General features: G+C 41.4%; 6 protein-coding genes across 8 annotated transcripts; 4 read left to right on the top strand and 2 right to left on the bottom strand.

Moving 5' to 3' along the window:
- The first annotated feature begins 4,843 nt into the window (after positions 1-4,843).
- On the top strand, positions 4,844-5,982 carry LOC115623356 (protein unc-50 homolog). Its single transcript, XM_030517640.1, has 3 exons — positions 4,844-5,244; positions 5,302-5,661; positions 5,722-5,982. Exons 1-3 carry the CDS (start codon positions 4,914-4,916, stop codon positions 5,856-5,858), a joined length of 828 nt encoding a protein of 275 aa, XP_030373500.1. The 5' UTR covers positions 4,844-4,913; the 3' UTR covers positions 5,859-5,982.
- Positions 5,978-7,094, bottom strand: LOC115623355 (39S ribosomal protein L19, mitochondrial). Its single transcript, XM_030517638.1, has 2 exons — positions 6,975-7,094; positions 5,978-6,913 (listed from the first exon to the last, which is right to left on the bottom strand). The coding sequence occupies exons 1-2, from the start codon at positions 7,033-7,035 to the stop codon at positions 6,033-6,035; spliced, it is 942 nt and encodes a 313-aa protein (XP_030373498.1). The 5' UTR covers positions 7,036-7,094; the 3' UTR covers positions 5,978-6,032.
- Positions 7,095-7,128: 34 nt separating this feature from the next.
- LOC115623357 (putative riboflavin kinase) lies at positions 7,129-8,070 on the top strand. The gene is made up of 3 exons (XM_030517641.1): positions 7,129-7,249; positions 7,309-7,502; positions 7,582-8,070. The coding sequence occupies exons 1-3, from the start codon at positions 7,224-7,226 to the stop codon at positions 7,956-7,958; spliced, it is 597 nt and encodes a 198-aa protein (XP_030373501.1). The 5' UTR covers positions 7,129-7,223; the 3' UTR covers positions 7,959-8,070.
- A 376-nt stretch (positions 8,071-8,446) lies between these two features.
- LOC115624019 (amidophosphoribosyltransferase) lies at positions 8,447-10,677 on the top strand. Its single transcript, XM_030518594.1, has 2 exons — positions 8,447-8,576; positions 8,634-10,677. The coding sequence occupies exon 2, from the start codon at positions 8,660-8,662 to the stop codon at positions 10,283-10,285; it is 1,626 nt and encodes a 541-aa protein (XP_030374454.1). The 5' UTR covers positions 8,447-8,576; positions 8,634-8,659; the 3' UTR covers positions 10,286-10,677.
- A 299-nt stretch (positions 10,678-10,976) lies between these two features.
- Positions 10,977-12,711, bottom strand: LOC115624020 (transcription initiation factor TFIID subunit 7). Of its 2 annotated transcripts, XM_030518596.1 has the most exons (3): positions 12,575-12,711; positions 11,230-12,503; positions 10,977-11,150 (listed from the first exon to the last, which is right to left on the bottom strand). In XM_030518596.1, exons 1-2 carry the CDS (start codon positions 12,665-12,667, stop codon positions 11,241-11,243), a joined length of 1,356 nt encoding a protein of 451 aa, XP_030374456.1. In that variant the 5' UTR covers positions 12,668-12,711; the 3' UTR covers positions 10,977-11,150; positions 11,230-11,240. The 2 variants fall into 2 exon arrangements, with proteins under 2 accessions (XP_030374456.1, XP_030374455.1); XM_030518595.1 differs by having other exon boundaries at positions 10,977-12,503.
- A 532-nt stretch (positions 12,712-13,243) lies between these two features.
- Positions 13,244-17,577, top strand: LOC115623418 (ER membrane protein complex subunit 1). Of its 2 annotated transcripts, XM_030517736.1 has the most exons (13): positions 13,244-13,514; positions 13,583-14,225; positions 14,280-14,426; positions 14,481-14,793; positions 15,102-15,122; positions 15,274-15,608; positions 15,672-15,866; positions 15,928-16,005; positions 16,066-16,267; positions 16,327-16,479; positions 16,535-16,705; positions 16,777-17,010; positions 17,070-17,577. In XM_030517736.1, exons 1-13 carry the CDS (start codon positions 13,402-13,404, stop codon positions 17,228-17,230), a joined length of 2,766 nt encoding a protein of 921 aa, XP_030373596.1. In that variant the 5' UTR covers positions 13,244-13,401; the 3' UTR covers positions 17,231-17,577. The 2 variants fall into 2 exon arrangements, with proteins under 2 accessions (XP_030373596.1, XP_030373597.1); XM_030517737.1 differs by lacking the exon at positions 15,102-15,122 and having other exon boundaries at positions 13,245-13,514; positions 17,070-17,230.
- Positions 17,578-17,588: the final 11 nt, after the last annotated feature.

The following is a 17,588-nucleotide window of genomic DNA, read 5'->3' as shown; positions in this document are numbered from 1 at the left end:
CCTCTTGAGTTCACTGTTGTTGGTCTGCTTGCTCGAAACTGAACTTTAAACATACCCTACCTCTATCCTCATTATCTATTACCAGTACCCTGCCAAAGGTTTTCACTGCTTAGCTACCTTCCTAATGCAGGAACATGCAGCACCAATTCAGTCCTGACCAATGCCCCACCTCCCCGCCAAGCCACAAAACCGTTACACCCCCTCAAATGGCAGGAAAGCTGGCAAGGATAATGGAAAATGCCACAAGATTGTGATCGACATGAAAAGAAATATTTGAGCAAAGTATAGGGAGAGAAATAAATCAAAACACACAATATATAGTATACAAAGCATATAACACATTGAATCAATCATAAGAATAAGAATGCAGACATGCGAGCAAATCCTTAAGGATACCAAACAATGCCAACGATTACAAAGGCAGGCCAGGAGAGGACAGGCCCGGTCTGGAGGGTGAGGCAATGTTGCGCGTGCGCAGCGCACGCTCCCATTAAATGTTTACGCTATTAGTGTAAGGGAGCAGGCAAAGCGTCAGAGTTCAACGCTAACAACAAAAACAACAACAACAACAACAACAACAAGAATAGCAGCAAGGAAGTGCTGCTAGGCTCCGGAAAACACAAATCTTGCGCGCCAATGTCGCGATCCCTTGGCATTTGCCAGTTGCCTCGAAGTGTGGCACACGCAACATTTGAATATCTTGAGAGGTCTTTGGGTCCCTTGGAGTTCAAATTTGAGTTCCAGTTCCAGTTCGGGTTCAAAACACTTAAGGGTGGCTCTGAAAAATGTCTCACAAATGAATTTCGTATTCCTTTGGGACTTGCTTTGCTTCGTTTTGTTTTGTTTTTCCTCTGAAGTGACATTCAAATGAGCGCGGGGTTAAGTCAGCCCCTCTGTCCTCTGCCCTCTACCCACTGACAATGTCTTTAACACAATCCTTAGCAGTTTAACATCTGCGCCGTAGGAAGTACGTAGGAGGTCGATGTCATGCACTAATTTCTGACAGTAGTTTCTGTTAATTTTTCAGCTCACCAAAAATTTGTTGCGCTCCCTTTTTCATAAATTTTCTGGCGGCATGTGTTTGTGAGATTGTTGTTCAGTTTTTGTGGAATATTGCTAGTACTTTAAACGAAAGTGTTAGCTGGCGATATGAATCCAATAATTAACATAAACAGCGTGAAAGAGAGAGAGAGGGAAAGATCAAGAAATATTTTAAAAGTTTTTATATTAAAGGAATAGTTTTTAGATTGAATTGAGACTCTCTTAGAGCTAAATTTTCGAGGCTGATAACTTCACAAGCTACAGTCAATTTGGTTAGATGAAGACAATCCTTGCGCCAAAACAAGTGTGTAATCCTCATTATCCTATTGTCAACAATCTAGCTAAAACAAATCCCATATATGCAACAGAATAATAAACAATTAACGCCTTGAAATTTGTTTTAAGTAAACACAATAGATAAACGAAAACTCCACTATAAATTCTAATTCTTATGCGAACAACTCTATTTTTCAAGTTTAATAATTGTGCAAGAAAGAAATAATTAGTTAAAGTATAGTAAGAATCTAAAACATTCTAGTTTTTATTTTAATTATACAATTTCTCCTTCTTAGGCTTTTCTAGCTTAAAAGATGGTTTTTATAATTTTTATACATTTTCCTCCTATGTCGACAGTCAATGTTTGTTGACATAAATAAATAAAACCTTTGATTGCAGATTCTTGTCTGCATCCTATAAACATAAATTAACAAGAAATACATTGGGGTGTCAAATTTTATTAAACTCTATTAAACTTGGCCATAAGTTGCAGCCGATTTTAAGCAAAGATAATTTGCTTAAATAATCTTCATTTATCTGCCTGCAGAGAAGAAGAAATATGAACGTGAAAGTAAAGCCTTATTAATTGAAAAAAGACATGAACATCTATTTAGAACAGGAACTTAAAATGCATAAAAAAGTTGGCTCAGAAAAGATTATCTCTAAAACAAAATATTAGTACATATTCACACAAAGTGTTATTCGGTTTAAATTATAATAGTAACAAACAGATTTTGTTAATTTTTGGTATTTATATTGAAACGATATTAGGAATATTTAGGAATTTATGTTTTTTAATCTGTTTCTACCTCTCATTCAAAGCAATATTTTCAGAATTGCATTTATAAGTATAAGTATCATAAAAACTAACATTCTGGGCAACAAACTAACTGCAAAAGCGACGTATGCTTTAAAATATTTAGAAAATTCGGCAGCACTCTCCATTGAATATTTTGATGTACATCTCGGCCACGCCCTCGCTACATTGGTTTTCTTATGTAAGGCTTAACACCTCCATGCCGGCAATTCATAATGAATGAGTTAAGAGCATCAACAAACTAAGCATTAACATATAGTTCCCATCGCTCGCGACTACTGGCACTGCATCGCATGTGTTGCTTTGACCCTTTCTGGCAGGCACGAGCACGAAACTGACTTGTTCGGGACACGCCCGCATGTTGTCCTCGAACAGAGGCTACAGCAGCGGCAGCGCCAGGACATGTGTTAATCAAGTAGCGGCCTCAGCAGTGCATAACTCAACCGACTCGAGGTCTCAGCAGCCTGCACTAATTTTGTAATTTCGAAGGAGGAGGACTAAACAGCTGCCACTCGACTGGTGTTGTTGTTATTGCATCGACAAAGGACTAAATATAGTCAGAGTTGGTGTCGGTGGCGGTGTCGGTGTCGGAGTTGGGGTGCAGCTTGCCGCTTGCCGCTTGGGATTTATGTGACAGAATTCTCATGTTTACGCTTAATTTTTGTTTAATTTTTATGGGCGCCAAAACTGGCGGCTGTCTTTGCTAACATTAAATGTTTTTCTGACATCCAGCATGAATGGACGAATTGGCCATTTGTCTGCAATGGATCGCTGGCTGTTTGTGTCCTGTTTTGAGCAAATAACAAAAAGGTAACATGAGCTAAAAAACCAATAACCATTCGCAATTGTTGCCGCATTACAATTGTCTGCGCAATCCGGAAATGTCCTGGCCGGACAAGATGGATCGCCCAAAATGCACTCGAAAGGATCGAGAGAAGGAAAACCAACCCCCGGGCATTGCACTCACTCGGAAATTACAACTTGAGTGAAAACTGAAAACTGAGCAGCAGAAAGGTTGAATAGCAAATCAATGGCCAGCCCGGGACCTCTGTGACATGCCTAAGTAAGTCTAAACTTGACCTCTAAGACGACCTCAGAGTTGCGCGCGGCACCTTTTCTTGTGTCTCTGGAATGCGCGCGCGCTCCTTGCTGCCTTTATGTCCTGCACGGATCATTGTTGTTGGCAGCCGTTTGACCTTTTCTTCATACGTCTGCCTTGGCACCCGCTCGCCCTTTGTCTCCTGTTCGACCGCTTTGCCAACGACAATAGTCCTTGCAATAAATGTGATAAAGATTGCTTTTTGTTTTCAGCGCAATTGCTTGGACGTTGTGCCATAAATCGCCGGCCGTCTGGGGTCTGTGCTGAGCAATGCCTGCCATGAATGATGCCTTAATTGAGGCGAGGGCGACGGCGCAGGCGCAGCAGCTGAATCCAGCCTCTTCCACTGAATTGTGCCCGCACGTCCCCTAAACTGTGGACATATGTAATTCCTAAAATGTAATGCGCGCCAACAAAAAAACAAAGCTTATACTGTGTGGAGGGTATCCCCAAGTGGCTAACGAATTGCTAGTTGTTGAAACATAACATATAGGCAGTATTTCATCGAAAGTCATAGATCCCTAGGCTACTTTAATTATAAGACACTATCAGTGTTTACGTAAAAGAGAAAGTCGCTCAAGCCAAAACGACAATAGATATCTGCAAAAGTCGAGGTAAGGTCTACTCCCAGGCTTTTTAATGATTTCAAGTTTTATTTAAGTATGTATCTTCTGACGCTTAGCTGCTATATCGTTTACAAAATTTCATCAGTCAAGAATAAACCTGTTCTTTAAATTTGCTCTCCCGAAAAATCATTAAGCTGGCCATTGGTTTCATTTTAAATACACAAATGGTGTGTTACACTATAAAAAAAACCCATAATACATATGCATGTAGATTCTCAGCTTATTTATAAAAGCATTGTTCTGAAAAAATTTCATTAAGTTTTATGTCAATTTTAATCATAATCAGAATTTATGTCAGACTTAGTACTTTCGCTATAAGTTTCTAATCTTGCCAAGAGGTTTTTTATATGAACATTAGTAGTCATTCAATGCTAGGTCTCATTGCACAGATCTGAACAAGACGTGTGGAAAGCAAAAATCTTTTGAATATATATGCCATTCCATTCACACGAAGTAAATTGTTTTTGCGGGTGAAAAAACATTTGACTTTTGTAAACAACTGTTTGCTTAGGACTGCCAAAATTTTCCTTTAACTCTTCACTTCCAAGCATTTGTTTACTCTTTATCTATACTGCAGTTATAGTATATTATAATTATAAGTATATTATATTATAATTATATATATAAAAATATATTTTTATTATATTTTGGTTTTACAATAATGAGTGTTATTTCGGCAACTAACTAATTCGTCAAGCTTTTATGAAATTTACCAGAGGTTTTCTAACGTTGCAAAATGTTGTATCGAAAAACGTACTAGAACTTCCATTTATTTCTTTGATCAAGTCATAAAAACGTGAATATAATAAAAGTTCAAAAATATATAAAACCGTTAGTTACTCTAGCACCATCTAGTAGTTGAACAAATTATCAGAACTTCAGCGCCATCTACACTTGAACACTCTGCTGAAATTACACAGCACTAATCATGTTGCAGCACTTTGCCACCCCGAGTCATTTTTGATTAGGTGGCAACAGAAAACGCGTCAGCTGTTCAGTGGTAGCATGAATCTTGCTAAAAGTTTACGTTTCATTTATTAAAGCCACTACAATAATGAGTCAATATAGTCATGTTAAATATACGACATCACCAACGCCATCCGTTGTCTCGGGCTATACATCCGCCTCGCGGGCCCAATCTCCGCTACCGCCGCCCATAAACTATCGCAAAGATTGCCTCTCCGCGACTACAAAAAGCTACAAATATTTGCGACGTTTACTCAAATTCAATCAAATGGACTTCGAATTTGCGCTCTGGCAAATGGTTTATTTGTTTATAGCGCCACAGAAAGTATATAGGAACTTCAATTATAGGAAACAAACAAAATCACAATTTGCGCGAGACGATCCTGCATTTCTAGTGCTGTTGATCATTTGTCTATGTGGTACGTAAAATTCTGATTCCGTTTGACTTAATAATAATGACACGATTTCGTTTTCAGTTACTTCTGTAGGTTTTGCCTATGTGTTGGGATTGTCCCCTTGGCAGAGCATATCCTTTATATTCTATGTTGTGTTTGTGGATTGCATTTTTGCGGGTGTCATCATAGCCTCATTTTTCTGGGCTGTCACGAATCGGTATTTGCGTGCAAGCAATCTAGAGCCGGATATTGAATGGGGATATGCCTTTGATGTACATCTAAATGCGTTCTTCCCGCCGCTGATGCTGTTGCATTTTATTCAGTTATTTTTTTACAACTGGCTTATTAGCCAATCGTGGTTCATTTCTCGTTTTCTTGGCAATAGTTTCTGGCTACTCGCGATGAGTTATTATGTCTACATCACCTTCTTGGGCTACAACTGTAAGGCAACATTTACTTAAATATTCCGAAATGTTTAGCTAATGATTTATTTGTCTGCAGGCATACCGCATTTGAAGAATACGCGACTTATACTCATCGCCCTGCCCATTATCTTTCTGCTATATCTCGTCGTCACCATTATTGGCTGGAATGCGACAGTTTCATTTATAAACTTTTATAAATACCGCGTCTATTGATTTTTTCGTTTGTGGCACATTGCGTAGCTTTCTGTGTAAATTATAATGCTTTTAGATTATAGATCCAAAACTTATGACTAATAAACCCACTAGCATTACCCATGTTAATCACACATCCATATGAGAAAGTCAACACTTTTTATTTTATTACTAGTGGGATAACAAATGCAGTTTCTACGCCAACTGTTTCGGTTTTATAAAGGTGCGCTTGCGCTTGTTACGCTTGCGTTGCAGTTCCAAAGTATGCAGCTCAGTGTGCACCTCCGCAAAGATTTCCTTCTGCTCCTCTTCTGGTATGGTCGAGCGATATTGTTTCATTAAATCGAACTTCTCCCAAGGTTTTTGCACCTTCAATGCCGATTTGCGGTGCTTCTCCTTAATGTATTGATCTATATTGGCCACACCGAGCAAATTCTGCCGCTCCCAGCGTTCCAACCAGGGACGTGGTCGTAATACCACTTTTATATCATTTACTGGAACCGGCGTCCCCTCCTCTAGATGTTCGGCATCCATGTTTTCATCGAACGTGCTATATTCGGGAAGGGCGTCACGCAAATAGAAAAGACTATCGTCGAGACGTTTCTCCAGGCGCAAGACTTCCACCTTTTGTATCGTAGGATCGTACAATTCGTAGACCACCTCTACACCCTGATGGTCGATCACGTTACGCAGAATAAATCGGGCTCGGAGTCCACATTTCTCGCGATGTATGCAAATACCCACAAAGCGGCTCACTTTGCCAGCTGCATGAGGATCCGAGCTGGTCACGGCCAAGATAGAACCCACATAAAATTCGGGCAAATCAATCTGTCGTCGGCGGTCTAACATGTCCAGCCGCTCCAATTTCTCGCGAATATTGTTGCGCCATTCAATTTTTGGATCAGGCAGGAACTCTGGATAGACGAAGCGATAATGTGGCGGCACAAGAGGCTTTCGAGCAGGACTAGTATTGTTGCTTACAGCTGCATCCTGTTGGGTTTGGGAACCGCCGGGCGAGGTGGTGGCCGCGGCTGCGGCTGCAGGAGCTTGCTGAATCGGCTTCGTTGAAAATGTGACTGATGAAAGTGTGCGATTGCTTAGGAGTGCTGTGTATCTTATTTCAATATTATGACTTACCCAAGCATTTATAAGCACACTCCGTTAGCTTTTTATTCAAAATTCTATTGCTCAAGTTCATTTTTACTGGAAATAAATGTTTAGATAATCACTCGCCTTCTCATGCCGTGCAAGTGAATAACAGCCCTGTGTTTTTCGATAAAGTGGCAGCCGGCGGGCCATTTTTCAACTCCAGTGGCAACGCTTGCTGTAACAGCTGGTAACTGCGTATATCTGATGTTTTGATATAAAAGGGCTAGGAAATGATCAATGGATCAAGTAAAGTTGTTAGTTGTGTGAGTAGTACATTAACAACGAAAATAAAGAACGCCTGCTTGTAAACCAAAGCTATTAGGCAATTTGCACGTCAAGCGATCGGCGCCACAACACGGAGAGTAAAACACCCACTGAAATTGATACTCCGAAACCGCAACCACAAATCCATAGACTGTGCGATAAATAATATGTTAACCCATCTGCCTTTATTTGTGAGCGGTGAAGTGACGCCGGGCTTTAAACGTGGATCCAAGGAGCTGGGCATTCCCACAGGTTTGCATAAGCTGTTGTACAGCAAAGGTCACTACACACGATAAGAATCTATGCGTATACATGTATTTTTTCTTGCCAGCTAACTTTCCTTTGGAGGTCGTCAGATCGCTGCCTGAATCTTTTATTACTGGTGCCTACTATGGCTGGGCTAATATAAACAATGGCGAGGTGCACAAAATGGTAATGAGCGTGGGCTGGAATCCGTTCTACAATAACAAGGAGAAGAGTGTTGAAACCCACATACTTCACAACTACAATTGTGATTTATATGGCAATACATTAAAAATCTGCATTGTGGGCTTCTTACGACCTGAGCGCAACTTCGATTCCTTGGAGGCATTAATTACGGCAATAAAAGCTGATATTGAAGAGGCTAAACTTAAATTGGACAGTGCTGAGAATCTAAAGCTGAGAGATGATCCCTTCTTTACGAGCGACGTAAAAAGCTGTGAATAGTTGTTTTTTTTTTAATGATTTTTAAGTGGCTTATATCTTATCGAATATGCTGAAAGATGCACGTACATGACTAGGCACTTGTACTTAGACACTCGAATTAAACACCGTTAATTCCAACAACTGAAATCAAATTGTTTATTTGCTGCCAATTAGTTTTTTCTACTAAGGGTTGTGTCACAGCTAAGTGTTCACAGTTCACTGAAAGCTAATTACACTATCGATTGTGAACGTTCACGTGCTTTAATTGCTTCTGTTTAGCTTGAATAATCACGGCGTGAGTAGTAATTGGTTTGGGTGAAGTTTTTAAGTGGCTTATATCTTATCGATCAAACGGAAAGATGCACGTACCAGACAGCAATGTCTAACAATAAACAAAGATACCAGTACTGGTGTCCAATAAGAATACAATATGTAAGGTGGTTGGTGTCACGACTAACCGCCAGTAATTCACCGTTGGTTTTACACCTCAACTATTGTGAATGATCGGTCGGTCGCGTGCTTCAATTGCGTCTGTATGTGTGTGCTTGTGCGAGTTAAGCTTGCTCGGGCCAGGCGTGTTTTTATTTCTTTTTTGTTAAGTTTTTCGTTTAACTATAAAATAGTTGCGTAAATCAAAAGGTAAGACATTTCGAAGCTAGACTTAAACTGCAACACACGCTTATCGGACTCCAAAAGCTTTTCGCAGTTTTGATACCAGCATCATGTCAAACTGCAGCGCCCGTAGCAGCAACGAGGGGCAGGCAAAGGGGGAGCAGCAACATGTGCGCCAAGTTCAATACGACGGCACGACAACACCACCGACTTCGATAGCCGAATGCAAGGAGCTGACCGGTTTAACCCACGAGTGTGGCGTATTTGGCGCAATTGCTTGCGGAGATTGGCCCACGCAGATAGATATCGCACATGTTGTCTGTCTGGGTCTGGTGGCTTTGCAACATCGGGGCCAAGAATCGGCTGGCATTGCTACGAGCGAGGGCAAATCTGGAAAGAACTTTAATGTTCATAAAGGCATGGGCATGATCAGCACCCTTTTCAATGAAGAAAGCATGAAAAAGTTGCGTGGCAATCTGGGCATTGGGCATACACGGTACTCCACGGCTGGAGGATCGGAGGTGGTCAATTGCCAGCCATTTGTGGTGCACACAGCTCATGGACCTTTGGCCTTGGCCCACAACGGCGAGCTGGTGAACAATGAGTCTCTGCGGCGCGAGGTCCTTACACGTGGTGTCGGCCTCTCCACACATAGCGACAGTGAATTGATAGCTCAATCATTGTGCTGTGCACCCGAGGATGTATCGGAAAACGATGGTCCCAACTGGCCGGCACGCATTCGTCACTTTATGACGCTGGCACCGCTCTCCTACTCCCTTGTCATCATGCTGAAGGACAAGATATATGCTGTACGGGATACCTATGGAAATCGGCCTCTGTGCATTGGCAAGATTGTGCCCATTAATGCGGGGCATGGTGCAAGCGCGGAGACACGAGCCGATGGCTGGGTGGTGTCCAGCGAGAGCTGTGGCTTCCTCTCGATTGGCGCTCGTTATGTGCGTGAAGTCGAGCCCGGCGAGATTGTGGAGCTGACTCGCAGTGGCTACCGAACTGTGGATATTGTGGAAAGGCCGGACTTCAAACGCATGGCCTTCTGCATATTTGAGTATGTCTACTTTGCCCGTGGTGACAGCATCTTCGAGGGTCAGATGGTCTACTCGGTGCGCATGCAATGCGGTCGACAGTTGTGGCGTGAGGCCCCCACCGAGGCCGACATTGTGAGCTCAGTGCCTGAGTCTGGAACGGCGGCAGCACACGGATATGCCCGCGAATCCGGTCTAGAATTTGCCGAAGTGCTCTGTCGCAATCGCTATGTGGGACGCACTTTTATACAGCCGTCGACGCGTTTGCGACAATTGGGTGTGGCCAAGAAATTCGGCGCTCTTTCGGAAAATGTGGCCGGCAAGCGACTGGTCTTAATCGACGACTCAATAGTCCGTGGCAACACCATTGGACCCATCATCAAGTTGTTGCGCGATGCCGGCGCCAAGGAGGTGCATATACGCATTGCCAGTCCACCGCTGCAATATCCATGTTACATGGGCATCAATATACCCACTCGAGAAGAGCTTATCGCCAACAAGCTGGACGCCAAGCAGCTGGCTCGTCATGTGGGCGCTGACACGCTCCAATACTTAAGTGTTGAGGGACTTGTTCAGGCGGTCCAGTTAAAGCGACAGACGAGCGGAGGAGGGGATAAGAGAATGACGGGTCATTGCACTGCTTGCTTAACTGGTGAATACCCCGGCGGGTTGCCCGACGAGCTGAGCTGGTGAGCTCACAACTCACGCCTCTCTTTTTTGTTTACTAAAAGCCATTATCCATAATCCATTCCATATAACTACTATCGACCATTCTCCACCAGACACAACGAAAACAATACGAATCTTCAACAGTATAAAAGCCTTAAGAGCGCTGCTCAAATTTCTGTCACAAATTTTTTAATTTGCATTTAGTATCCGATTTCGGATAAAAGCTCGAATACTATACGTAGTTTTTTGTATCTATACACACTTATTTCCATAGCCTTTAAGTAAAATGTAGGGCCTAGGAACCCAGCTATCTAAATATAGATCTTTGACAATTGCATTGTTTATAGTTTTAGTACTTTGTAGAGCCTACGAATGCCAATAAAAAAATTACAATTAGCAAAGACTAAGACAACTAATAGAGTAGAATATTGAATTACTTTGTGCGAATCACGGCCAACATTACATTTGAAGGCTACAAATCGATAGATGGGTAAGATAATACGAATGATAACCATTTTGCAGTGGCAATGCCCTACTTGCCTGAATTCCAAACACTAAGGCCTTTCAGAAATACGTTTTTTGCAGACCGGTTAAACGGTCGTTGTCTATGAATTATTAAAATTAATAAATGGGAAAAATGCTGCTCTAATTGAACAACGTTTAAATTATTATATTTATTTAATATTAAATAGAAAATATCATATCATTTCCCCAAAAAATGGATCAATTTGGTCATATTCTTAGTTTGTTTTCATTATTGAGTCTTCAATTACCAACATTTGAATTTAAAAAAAAAAATAAAATTGAAATTATATGCATGGTTTAAAGTTTTACGAATTCCAGATGCTCCTGAAGTTTTGTAAATGCGAACTCTTTTGTTCGGTAATTGCTGGAAATTCATAGTCCGATTTTTTGTTATGTTAAAATTAGTAATTTTCTATCTTATGTAAAAAAGATAAAGCGCTTACATTATCCATGCTTACGATTCCAGCATGTTCTCAAATTCCTTGAGCTCCAGTTCTCGCTCAATTACCTGAGTGTACAAATTGTCCAAAGTTTCTTGCATGCGCTGTTTCAGTGTCGCATTTTGTATTGAAGCAATTTCTGTTGATTTTTGTGCTTGTTGTGCCTTTAAGTCACTGATTTGACGAGTCAATAGACTGATCTTCTCCTGCACCTGTTGCTGCGAATATTGCGGTTGGGGGTCGTCGGCAAACTCCATCATGGCATCGAATTCATCGCCGCGTTTTGTCCCCATGCCACTGTCGTAGAATCCGCTCGGAGCAGCCAAATTTGAACTAGAGCCAGCAGCACTGAGTTTGGGACTGTTTGTCGTATCGCGGCCAAACATGGATTTGTTGAATTCCTGATGCTCCATTTTTGCAGTGCCAGTGGTGTCCCCACCACGACTAACCGCACCAGATCCACCGAAGAAATCAGACATGCGCGAATCATCGCCAGAAAGACGTGATGACTCTTCCATTTCATGGCGTGGACCACGCGTCTGATTGCCCTGACCACCCTCACCTTCAGAATCGGTGGTCGACAATTCGTCGCCGAAAATTTCCTGCGCGGCGAGGCGAGGATCGGCTAGACGATCTGTAGCGAAATTGCTTGTCTCGTCATCATCAGTTTCCACATTTATATCACGTTGTGATGTACTTTCATTAATAGTCTTCTCGCTGGCATGCATTGTATCGTCCTGTGTTTCATCTGCTTCGTTGTATGGTTTTAGGTCCGGCTGATCGGCCTCATCGCCCGGCTTCACTTCCTCGTTGATGAGCTCATAATCGACGCGAACAGCTTCGTTGTCGATGCGTAACAGATGTTTGACCTCCTTTTCAATTTCTGGGGCCTCCACGTTCTTCTTCTTAAGGGTCTTTCGGAAGCGCCGCTTGCGAACATTTTTGCAGGGTGGTGTAATGCCATGTGGCCACAGATATTTCTTGTCCACTTTATTGGGATCTTTTTTCTTATTTTTGTTAGGAGACTCCTTCTCAGTTTCATCTTCAGGATCCTCTTTGCAAATCAGCAGTTGGCATATGTCCGCGGACTTATAGAAACTTTTATTGTCTATTGTCTTGTAACTCTCCACAATGGTGGGTAAATCGACCAGTTTGGAGTAAAGGAGTCTATCGTCCAAACGTACTTCACCATAGCGCAAATCTTGATCAAGTTGAATACTCAGTCTGTCCTTTACGTTGCCTGCTTGTATCGCCTCATGCACTATAGTTGCATATTCCTAAGCACCGAAACATCAAAAGAAAATTCAAGAATATCGTGAAAGTGTAAACAATAAAATGACAAAGTTACCTTGGGAAAACGCATTATAAACTGATTCTCCAACTCCACGCCATCGTCGCGCGGCTTGAACTCCACTTGAACCACCTTCTTCTTTTCCAGCATTTCTGCAGAATCTCAGATAAATAAACGTCGGGAGCAGTGGCGAGGAAAACAAAGAAGCTCTTTTTGTCGACACCAATAAAGTATCGATAGCAAATACAAAGTTTCTATATATGTGTGCAGCTGTTTTGCGATTGTCAATTTATGTGATAGGTAGCACTGTTATAAACCTATTTTAATATTAGTTTTTTAAAGTTCACCGTGGTAAACTAACGCGTTGCGGTATGTTTTCATTTTTACGTATTGCAAAGAAACATAAAACAATGCATGTTCTAAAATGGTTAAAAAGCATCCCGCCAAATTTCAAATTTTAAATATATGTTATGTTGTAGTTATAAATCTTCAATGCCATTAATCCATTATAATCTTATCAGTAACTCATATACCAATGAGCTTTTAACTTTGCATAATTGTAAGTTTTATGGTCAATGGTTTCATTTTTATCTTTATTTGGATTTTTTAAAATTTGGTCTTGCTTATGTGGTGATGCCGTACTTATGTCACACCCGCAAAGTGCTACCCATTCAAATCTAATTATAAAATACTCACGATTGATAGTAGTACGTGTTATCGTGTCTTTCCTAATTGACAGTCATCCCCTCGCTTTTACTATGGAAAACACGGATTAGAAGATTTTTTTTTTTTAAACTTCTAACTTAAAAACGTGTTAGTAAGCATAGATTGCGCGTAATTTAGTTGACAGAGGGTAGAGCACGTAGCGGGAACCACAACACACAATGGCAGATGCACATTTTCTAGCCGGTGCGCTAACCTCGGCAATGCTGGTACTGCTCTCTACCACTGTCGTGGTCAATGGACTGTACGAGGACCAGATAAAGAAGTTTGACTGGTATGCAAGCTAATAAACTTGGGTATTGTTTCTTATAGTTTTAATATAAAATAACAATTCTAAAATAGGCGCAGCATGCATGTAGGCGCTGCAAAGCATATACACGTCGACTTGAATCACTTTCAACCGCGTCTGCTGCTCGGAACGCATGAACAAGTGGTGGCCTCAATATGCCCCAAAACAGGGGAGATTGGGTGGCGTCAGGTGCTGGAGCAAAAGGCACGTGGCGATATCAAATTGCTGCAGGTGAGTGGCTTTGCCGACGATAGCAGTGATACGGCCGCTGCTCCAGTTGGAACACACCTGGGATTCGATATGCTGACAGTTCAGGGTCATGCGCCTGCCTTGGTGCGTGGCTGGAACACGAACACCGGAACCATTGAGTGGGAATGGTCTGTCATGCCGCTTAATACCGAACGTGCACAGGATGCACATTGGTTCTATAGCAATTCCTTGCTTTATCATGTGGTACCCACATGGCGCAGCCATCTTGAGGTTACAGCATACTTTGGCACTTCTGGCCATACCACCGGCAGCACTAGCAAAATTATGGCAGCTTGGATTAAGCCCGAAAGCTGTTTGCTGAGCGGTACTTTCTTCGTTTGTGTAGATGGCAAGCAACTCATCAGCTTAGATCTTGTGGCCAAGAGCACGCAAGTCATTGCAACAACACTGGATACGGAGCCCACGAGTAAAGTTCAAGCATTAGCGGTAAGTTAGTATGGCAAAGCTAGAAAAAGGCACATAAAAACAAAACTTTTGCAGGGTCTAAATGGCGTTTTGGTGGTCAATAGAAAGCTTGTTAGTGTCAACAAAGCACAGACTGTATGTGATACACTCCAAAGCTCCAGCTATGCAGTTGGCACCTTCAATTATCGCAAAATTGTGGCCTATGGTGATCTCGCAGAAGGCGTAAGTAGCTTATATTTAAGAAAATAAACAAATTCACACTTTTTTGGTGTACAGGTGCTCAAAATCAAGGCCGCCTATCTGGATAATTGCGCCCCAGTGCCAGAGCTGGATCAAAGTTTGACATTTAATGCAGATTATGGAACGCCAAGCTTGCGGTCCTTCGACTGCAAACTAAAACGCAATGGCGATGGCAAGAGTTGCCTCTTCGTGTTTAGCACTAGTGCCGAATCCATTGTGGCAGTACAGCAAAATCGTGTGCGTTGGGTCCGTGAAGAGGCGTTAGCCAATGTGGTTGATTCACAATTCATAGATCTGCCTTTAGCTGACTCCGAGGGCACCCTTGAAAATGAAATGAAGGGAAAATCTGGTGAGTTTCTACGTTAAGCGGATATTAACAAATATACCTCTGAACCATAGGTGCAGACGGGATCAAAAATATGGTTAAAAGTTCCTTTCGGATGATTTGGTGGCCCAAGAGTATTTCTTTATTAAATCATTATTTAGTGATCCAAGAGTTTTTCATACATATATAAGACATTGAGCTAACCAAATTACCCAAGGGAAACAGAACGGCTATATAGGGAGATTTGTGGGTCATCTTGCACTACTTATCGAATCTAATACTAATAACTCTAAATTAAAATTATACTCGAAAATGCTGCCAAATATTAAAAGTGGACGCTACTGGTTTTGAGAGTAAGTTAATGGATTCTGATCAAATTCTCTCTGTATTATTTGAAATTAATTGTTCATTTTAATTGAATAATAATTACTTTTTTTGTAGATTTTTAATTTCTTTATTTTGTTGACTCGGTTAATCAAACAATTACTTTTGATTTATCAACAGCTGATATTGCAAGCGCATTTTTGCGTCGTATTACAACGCAGGCTATCCAAATCAAGAGCCTATTTCTACATGTCATTGGTTTGGGTCCACCACCAACTGATACCCAACGTGCTGGTCTGGTTAGGGACTCCTTTGGTCTCCACAAAATGCTGGTGCTGTTGACACGATCAGGCAAAATATTTGGCATTGATAACATTATTGGCAAACATCATTGGCAACTATATTTACCGAATGTGGTGGGCTTTGGAAACGATGAAAATATGCGTTTGATTGTGCAACGCACATCCAAGCATTTCCCACTTCAGCCGCTGTGCACAATTGTGGCCAAGGACCTGGTAAGCATGATGCTATAATTTTGACATAAATAAATAATAAGTATAAGTGCTTTTATTAAACAGAGCACTGGCAATGGCGTGCTATATCGTTTCAACCCGATAACTGGACGTGCTGCAGAAGGTGGTCTTTTGCAATTGGATTATCAAATCAAACAGCTTTCCTTACTGCCAGAGGCGGAGCCTGATTTTGTGAAGGGCATTTTGTTGCTGGATGCCACAAATAAGGTGCATGTGCATCCAAAGCACGCCACCCAATTGGTAAATTACAAGCATTTCTAAAATGTTATGCTTTTGTATAATAACTTGTTTGTTTTTCCAGGCGGATGGCATGTATTTGTATACAGCGGATGTGAAAACATCAGAGCTAGCGGGTTACTTTGTAAAATATGCGGGCGAAGTAAGTGTGTTGTGGTATTCTTTAATGCGTAAGCTAAATGATTTCAATTCTCGTATTCAGAAACTGTCCACCACGCCCATTTGGACTGTGCACCTATGCGGTCATAATAACGAACAAAAAATTGTCGCAGTCGCCGGCAAGAGCTCCATTGAGCATGTGCACTCTCAGGGTCGCGTGCTAGGTGATCGTTCAGTACTGTACAAGTATATTAATCCCAATTTAGTTGCTGTCATTACCCAAGCGCCGGATGCACTGCACAAATGTAAGAGCACGTTTGTGGTATTTAAGAACTCCAATTGTTAATAATATTTTATTACACAGCCATTCTCAATCTGTACTTGATCGATGTTGTGTCCGGATCTATTGTATTCACTATGACGCATCGCAAAGTGCGCCCGCCAGTACATATTGTGCATTCGGAAAATTGGCTGGCCTACTCCTATTATAATGACAAAGTGCGACGCACTGAGATAAGTATGTTCCGACTTACTATATTTTGTACTTTGCTCAGTGTATATTTGCCTTACAGCTACCATTGAGTTATATGAGGGTAAAACGCAAGCCAATAGCAGTGTGTGGAGTTCTTTGAAGGCCCCGATGATGCCGCTTGTCGAGCGTCAGTCATATATCATTCCCACTGTAGTGGAAGCCTTGAGAGAGACCATAACCGAGCGTGGCATTACCAATAAGCATGTTTTAAGTGAGTATAATATAATTCGTTCTTTTTGTCTCTTTAATTCAACCATTAATTCCATTCTTTACAAATATTAGTTGGCACTGCTAATGGCGCCATTATTGAAATGCCATGGGCCTTGCTCGATCCGCGTCGTCCCATTGCATCCACGACACAAGGTCGCGAAGAGGGTGCAATACCCTACATACCAGAGCTGCCTTTGCCTACAGAGAACTTTATCAACTACAATCAGACGATTGCACGTTTGCGCAATATTTATACCGCTCCCAGCGGTCTAGAGAGTACCTGCCTAGTCGTGGCCACTGGCTTAGGTAAAAACATTTATATATTTAATAATGAATATGGCTAAGTAATCAGTGCTTTCTTGCAGATTTATTTGTTACGCGTGTTGCGCCCTCAAAGACATTCGATTTGTTGAAAGAGGACTTCGACTACATACTTATTTCTATTGTGTTAGTCGCTCTTACATCGGGCTCGTTGATTGTTAGGCATTTGGCGTCGCGTAAATTGCTCAAGCAGGCGTGGAAATAGACGCTTATTATATTTGCTTTAATACACACATTTTACTGCGACCAAATACAACACAAATGATGGAGAAGGAAAGAGGGAATAACGTAATTCTAGTAGCTGCATTAATGATACATACAATTAAAAGAAAAACCAATGTTTTTCAATGCGTTTAAGCCTAGGCAATTATTTATAATTAATTATATAGCATAAAAACATTCTTAACTGTTGAAGAAATGTTTAATTAACAATGCGCAATTTGCGCAATATTTTTTGTTCCTTTTTATGTTTTTTTCTCCCCCCCCCAATATCCATTGAAAATATCAGCATTGAAATTGTATGTTTGAAATTTAGTTAATAAAGATTGTGTAAATGGAGGCCA

This window comes from Scaptodrosophila lebanonensis, unplaced genomic scaffold (assembly GCF_003285725.1).
Source record: "Scaptodrosophila lebanonensis strain 11010-0011.00,11010-0021.00 unplaced genomic scaffold, SlebRS2 tig00000053-arrow-pilon, whole genome shotgun sequence".
Classification (NCBI taxonomy): domain Eukaryota; kingdom Metazoa; phylum Arthropoda; class Insecta; order Diptera; family Drosophilidae; genus Scaptodrosophila; species Scaptodrosophila lebanonensis.
Note: the sequence above shows the minus strand (reverse complement) of the source record. Positions and strands in the feature narration are given on the sequence as shown.

Bases quoted from the DNA above. Each gene is read 5' to 3' on its own strand.
- LOC115623418 (XM_030517736.1), top strand. From the start codon at position 13,402: ATGGCAGATGCACATTTTCTAGCCGGTGCGCTAACCTCGGCAATGCTG. The intron at 14,427-14,480 runs GTAAGTAGCTTA...TTTGGTGTACAG, and splicing joins ATGGTGATCTCGCAGAAGGC to GTGCTCAAAATCAAGGCCGC. The intron at 16,706-16,776 runs GTGAGTATAATA...TACAAATATTAG, and splicing joins TACCAATAAGCATGTTTTAA to TTGGCACTGCTAATGGCGCC.
- LOC115623357 (XM_030517641.1), top strand. From the start codon at position 7,224: ATGGATCAAGTAAAGTTGTTAGTTGT. The intron at 7,250-7,308 runs GTGAGTAGTACA...CAAAGCTATTAG, and splicing joins CAAGTAAAGTTGTTAGTTGT to GCAATTTGCACGTCAAGCGA. The intron at 7,503-7,581 runs GTTTGCATAAGC...TTTTCTTGCCAG, and splicing joins GGAGCTGGGCATTCCCACAG to CTAACTTTCCTTTGGAGGTC.
- LOC115624019 (XM_030518594.1), top strand. From the start codon at position 8,660: ATGTCAAACTGCAGCGCCCGTAGCAGCAACGAGGGGCAGGCAAAGGGG.
- LOC115624020 (XM_030518595.1), bottom strand. From the start codon at position 12,667: ATGCTGGAAAAGAAGAAGGTGGTTCAAGTGGAGTTCAAGCCGCGCGAC. The intron at 12,504-12,574 runs GTAACTTTGTCA...TTCGGTGCTTAG, and splicing joins TTATAATGCGTTTTCCCAAG to GAATATGCAACTATAGTGCA.
- LOC115623355 (XM_030517638.1), bottom strand. From the start codon at position 7,035: ATGAACTTGAGCAATAGAATTTTGAATAAAAAGCTAACGGAGTGTGCT. The intron at 6,914-6,974 runs GTAAGTCATAAT...CACTTTCATCAG, and splicing joins GTGTGCTTATAAATGCTTGG to TCACATTTTCAACGAAGCCG.
- LOC115623356 (XM_030517640.1), top strand. From the start codon at position 4,914: ATGAGTCAATATAGTCATGTTAAATATACGACATCACCAACGCCATCC. The intron at 5,245-5,301 runs GTACGTAAAATT...TTTCGTTTTCAG, and splicing joins GTTGATCATTTGTCTATGTG to TTACTTCTGTAGGTTTTGCC. The intron at 5,662-5,721 runs GTAAGGCAACAT...ATTTGTCTGCAG, and splicing joins CACCTTCTTGGGCTACAACT to GCATACCGCATTTGAAGAAT.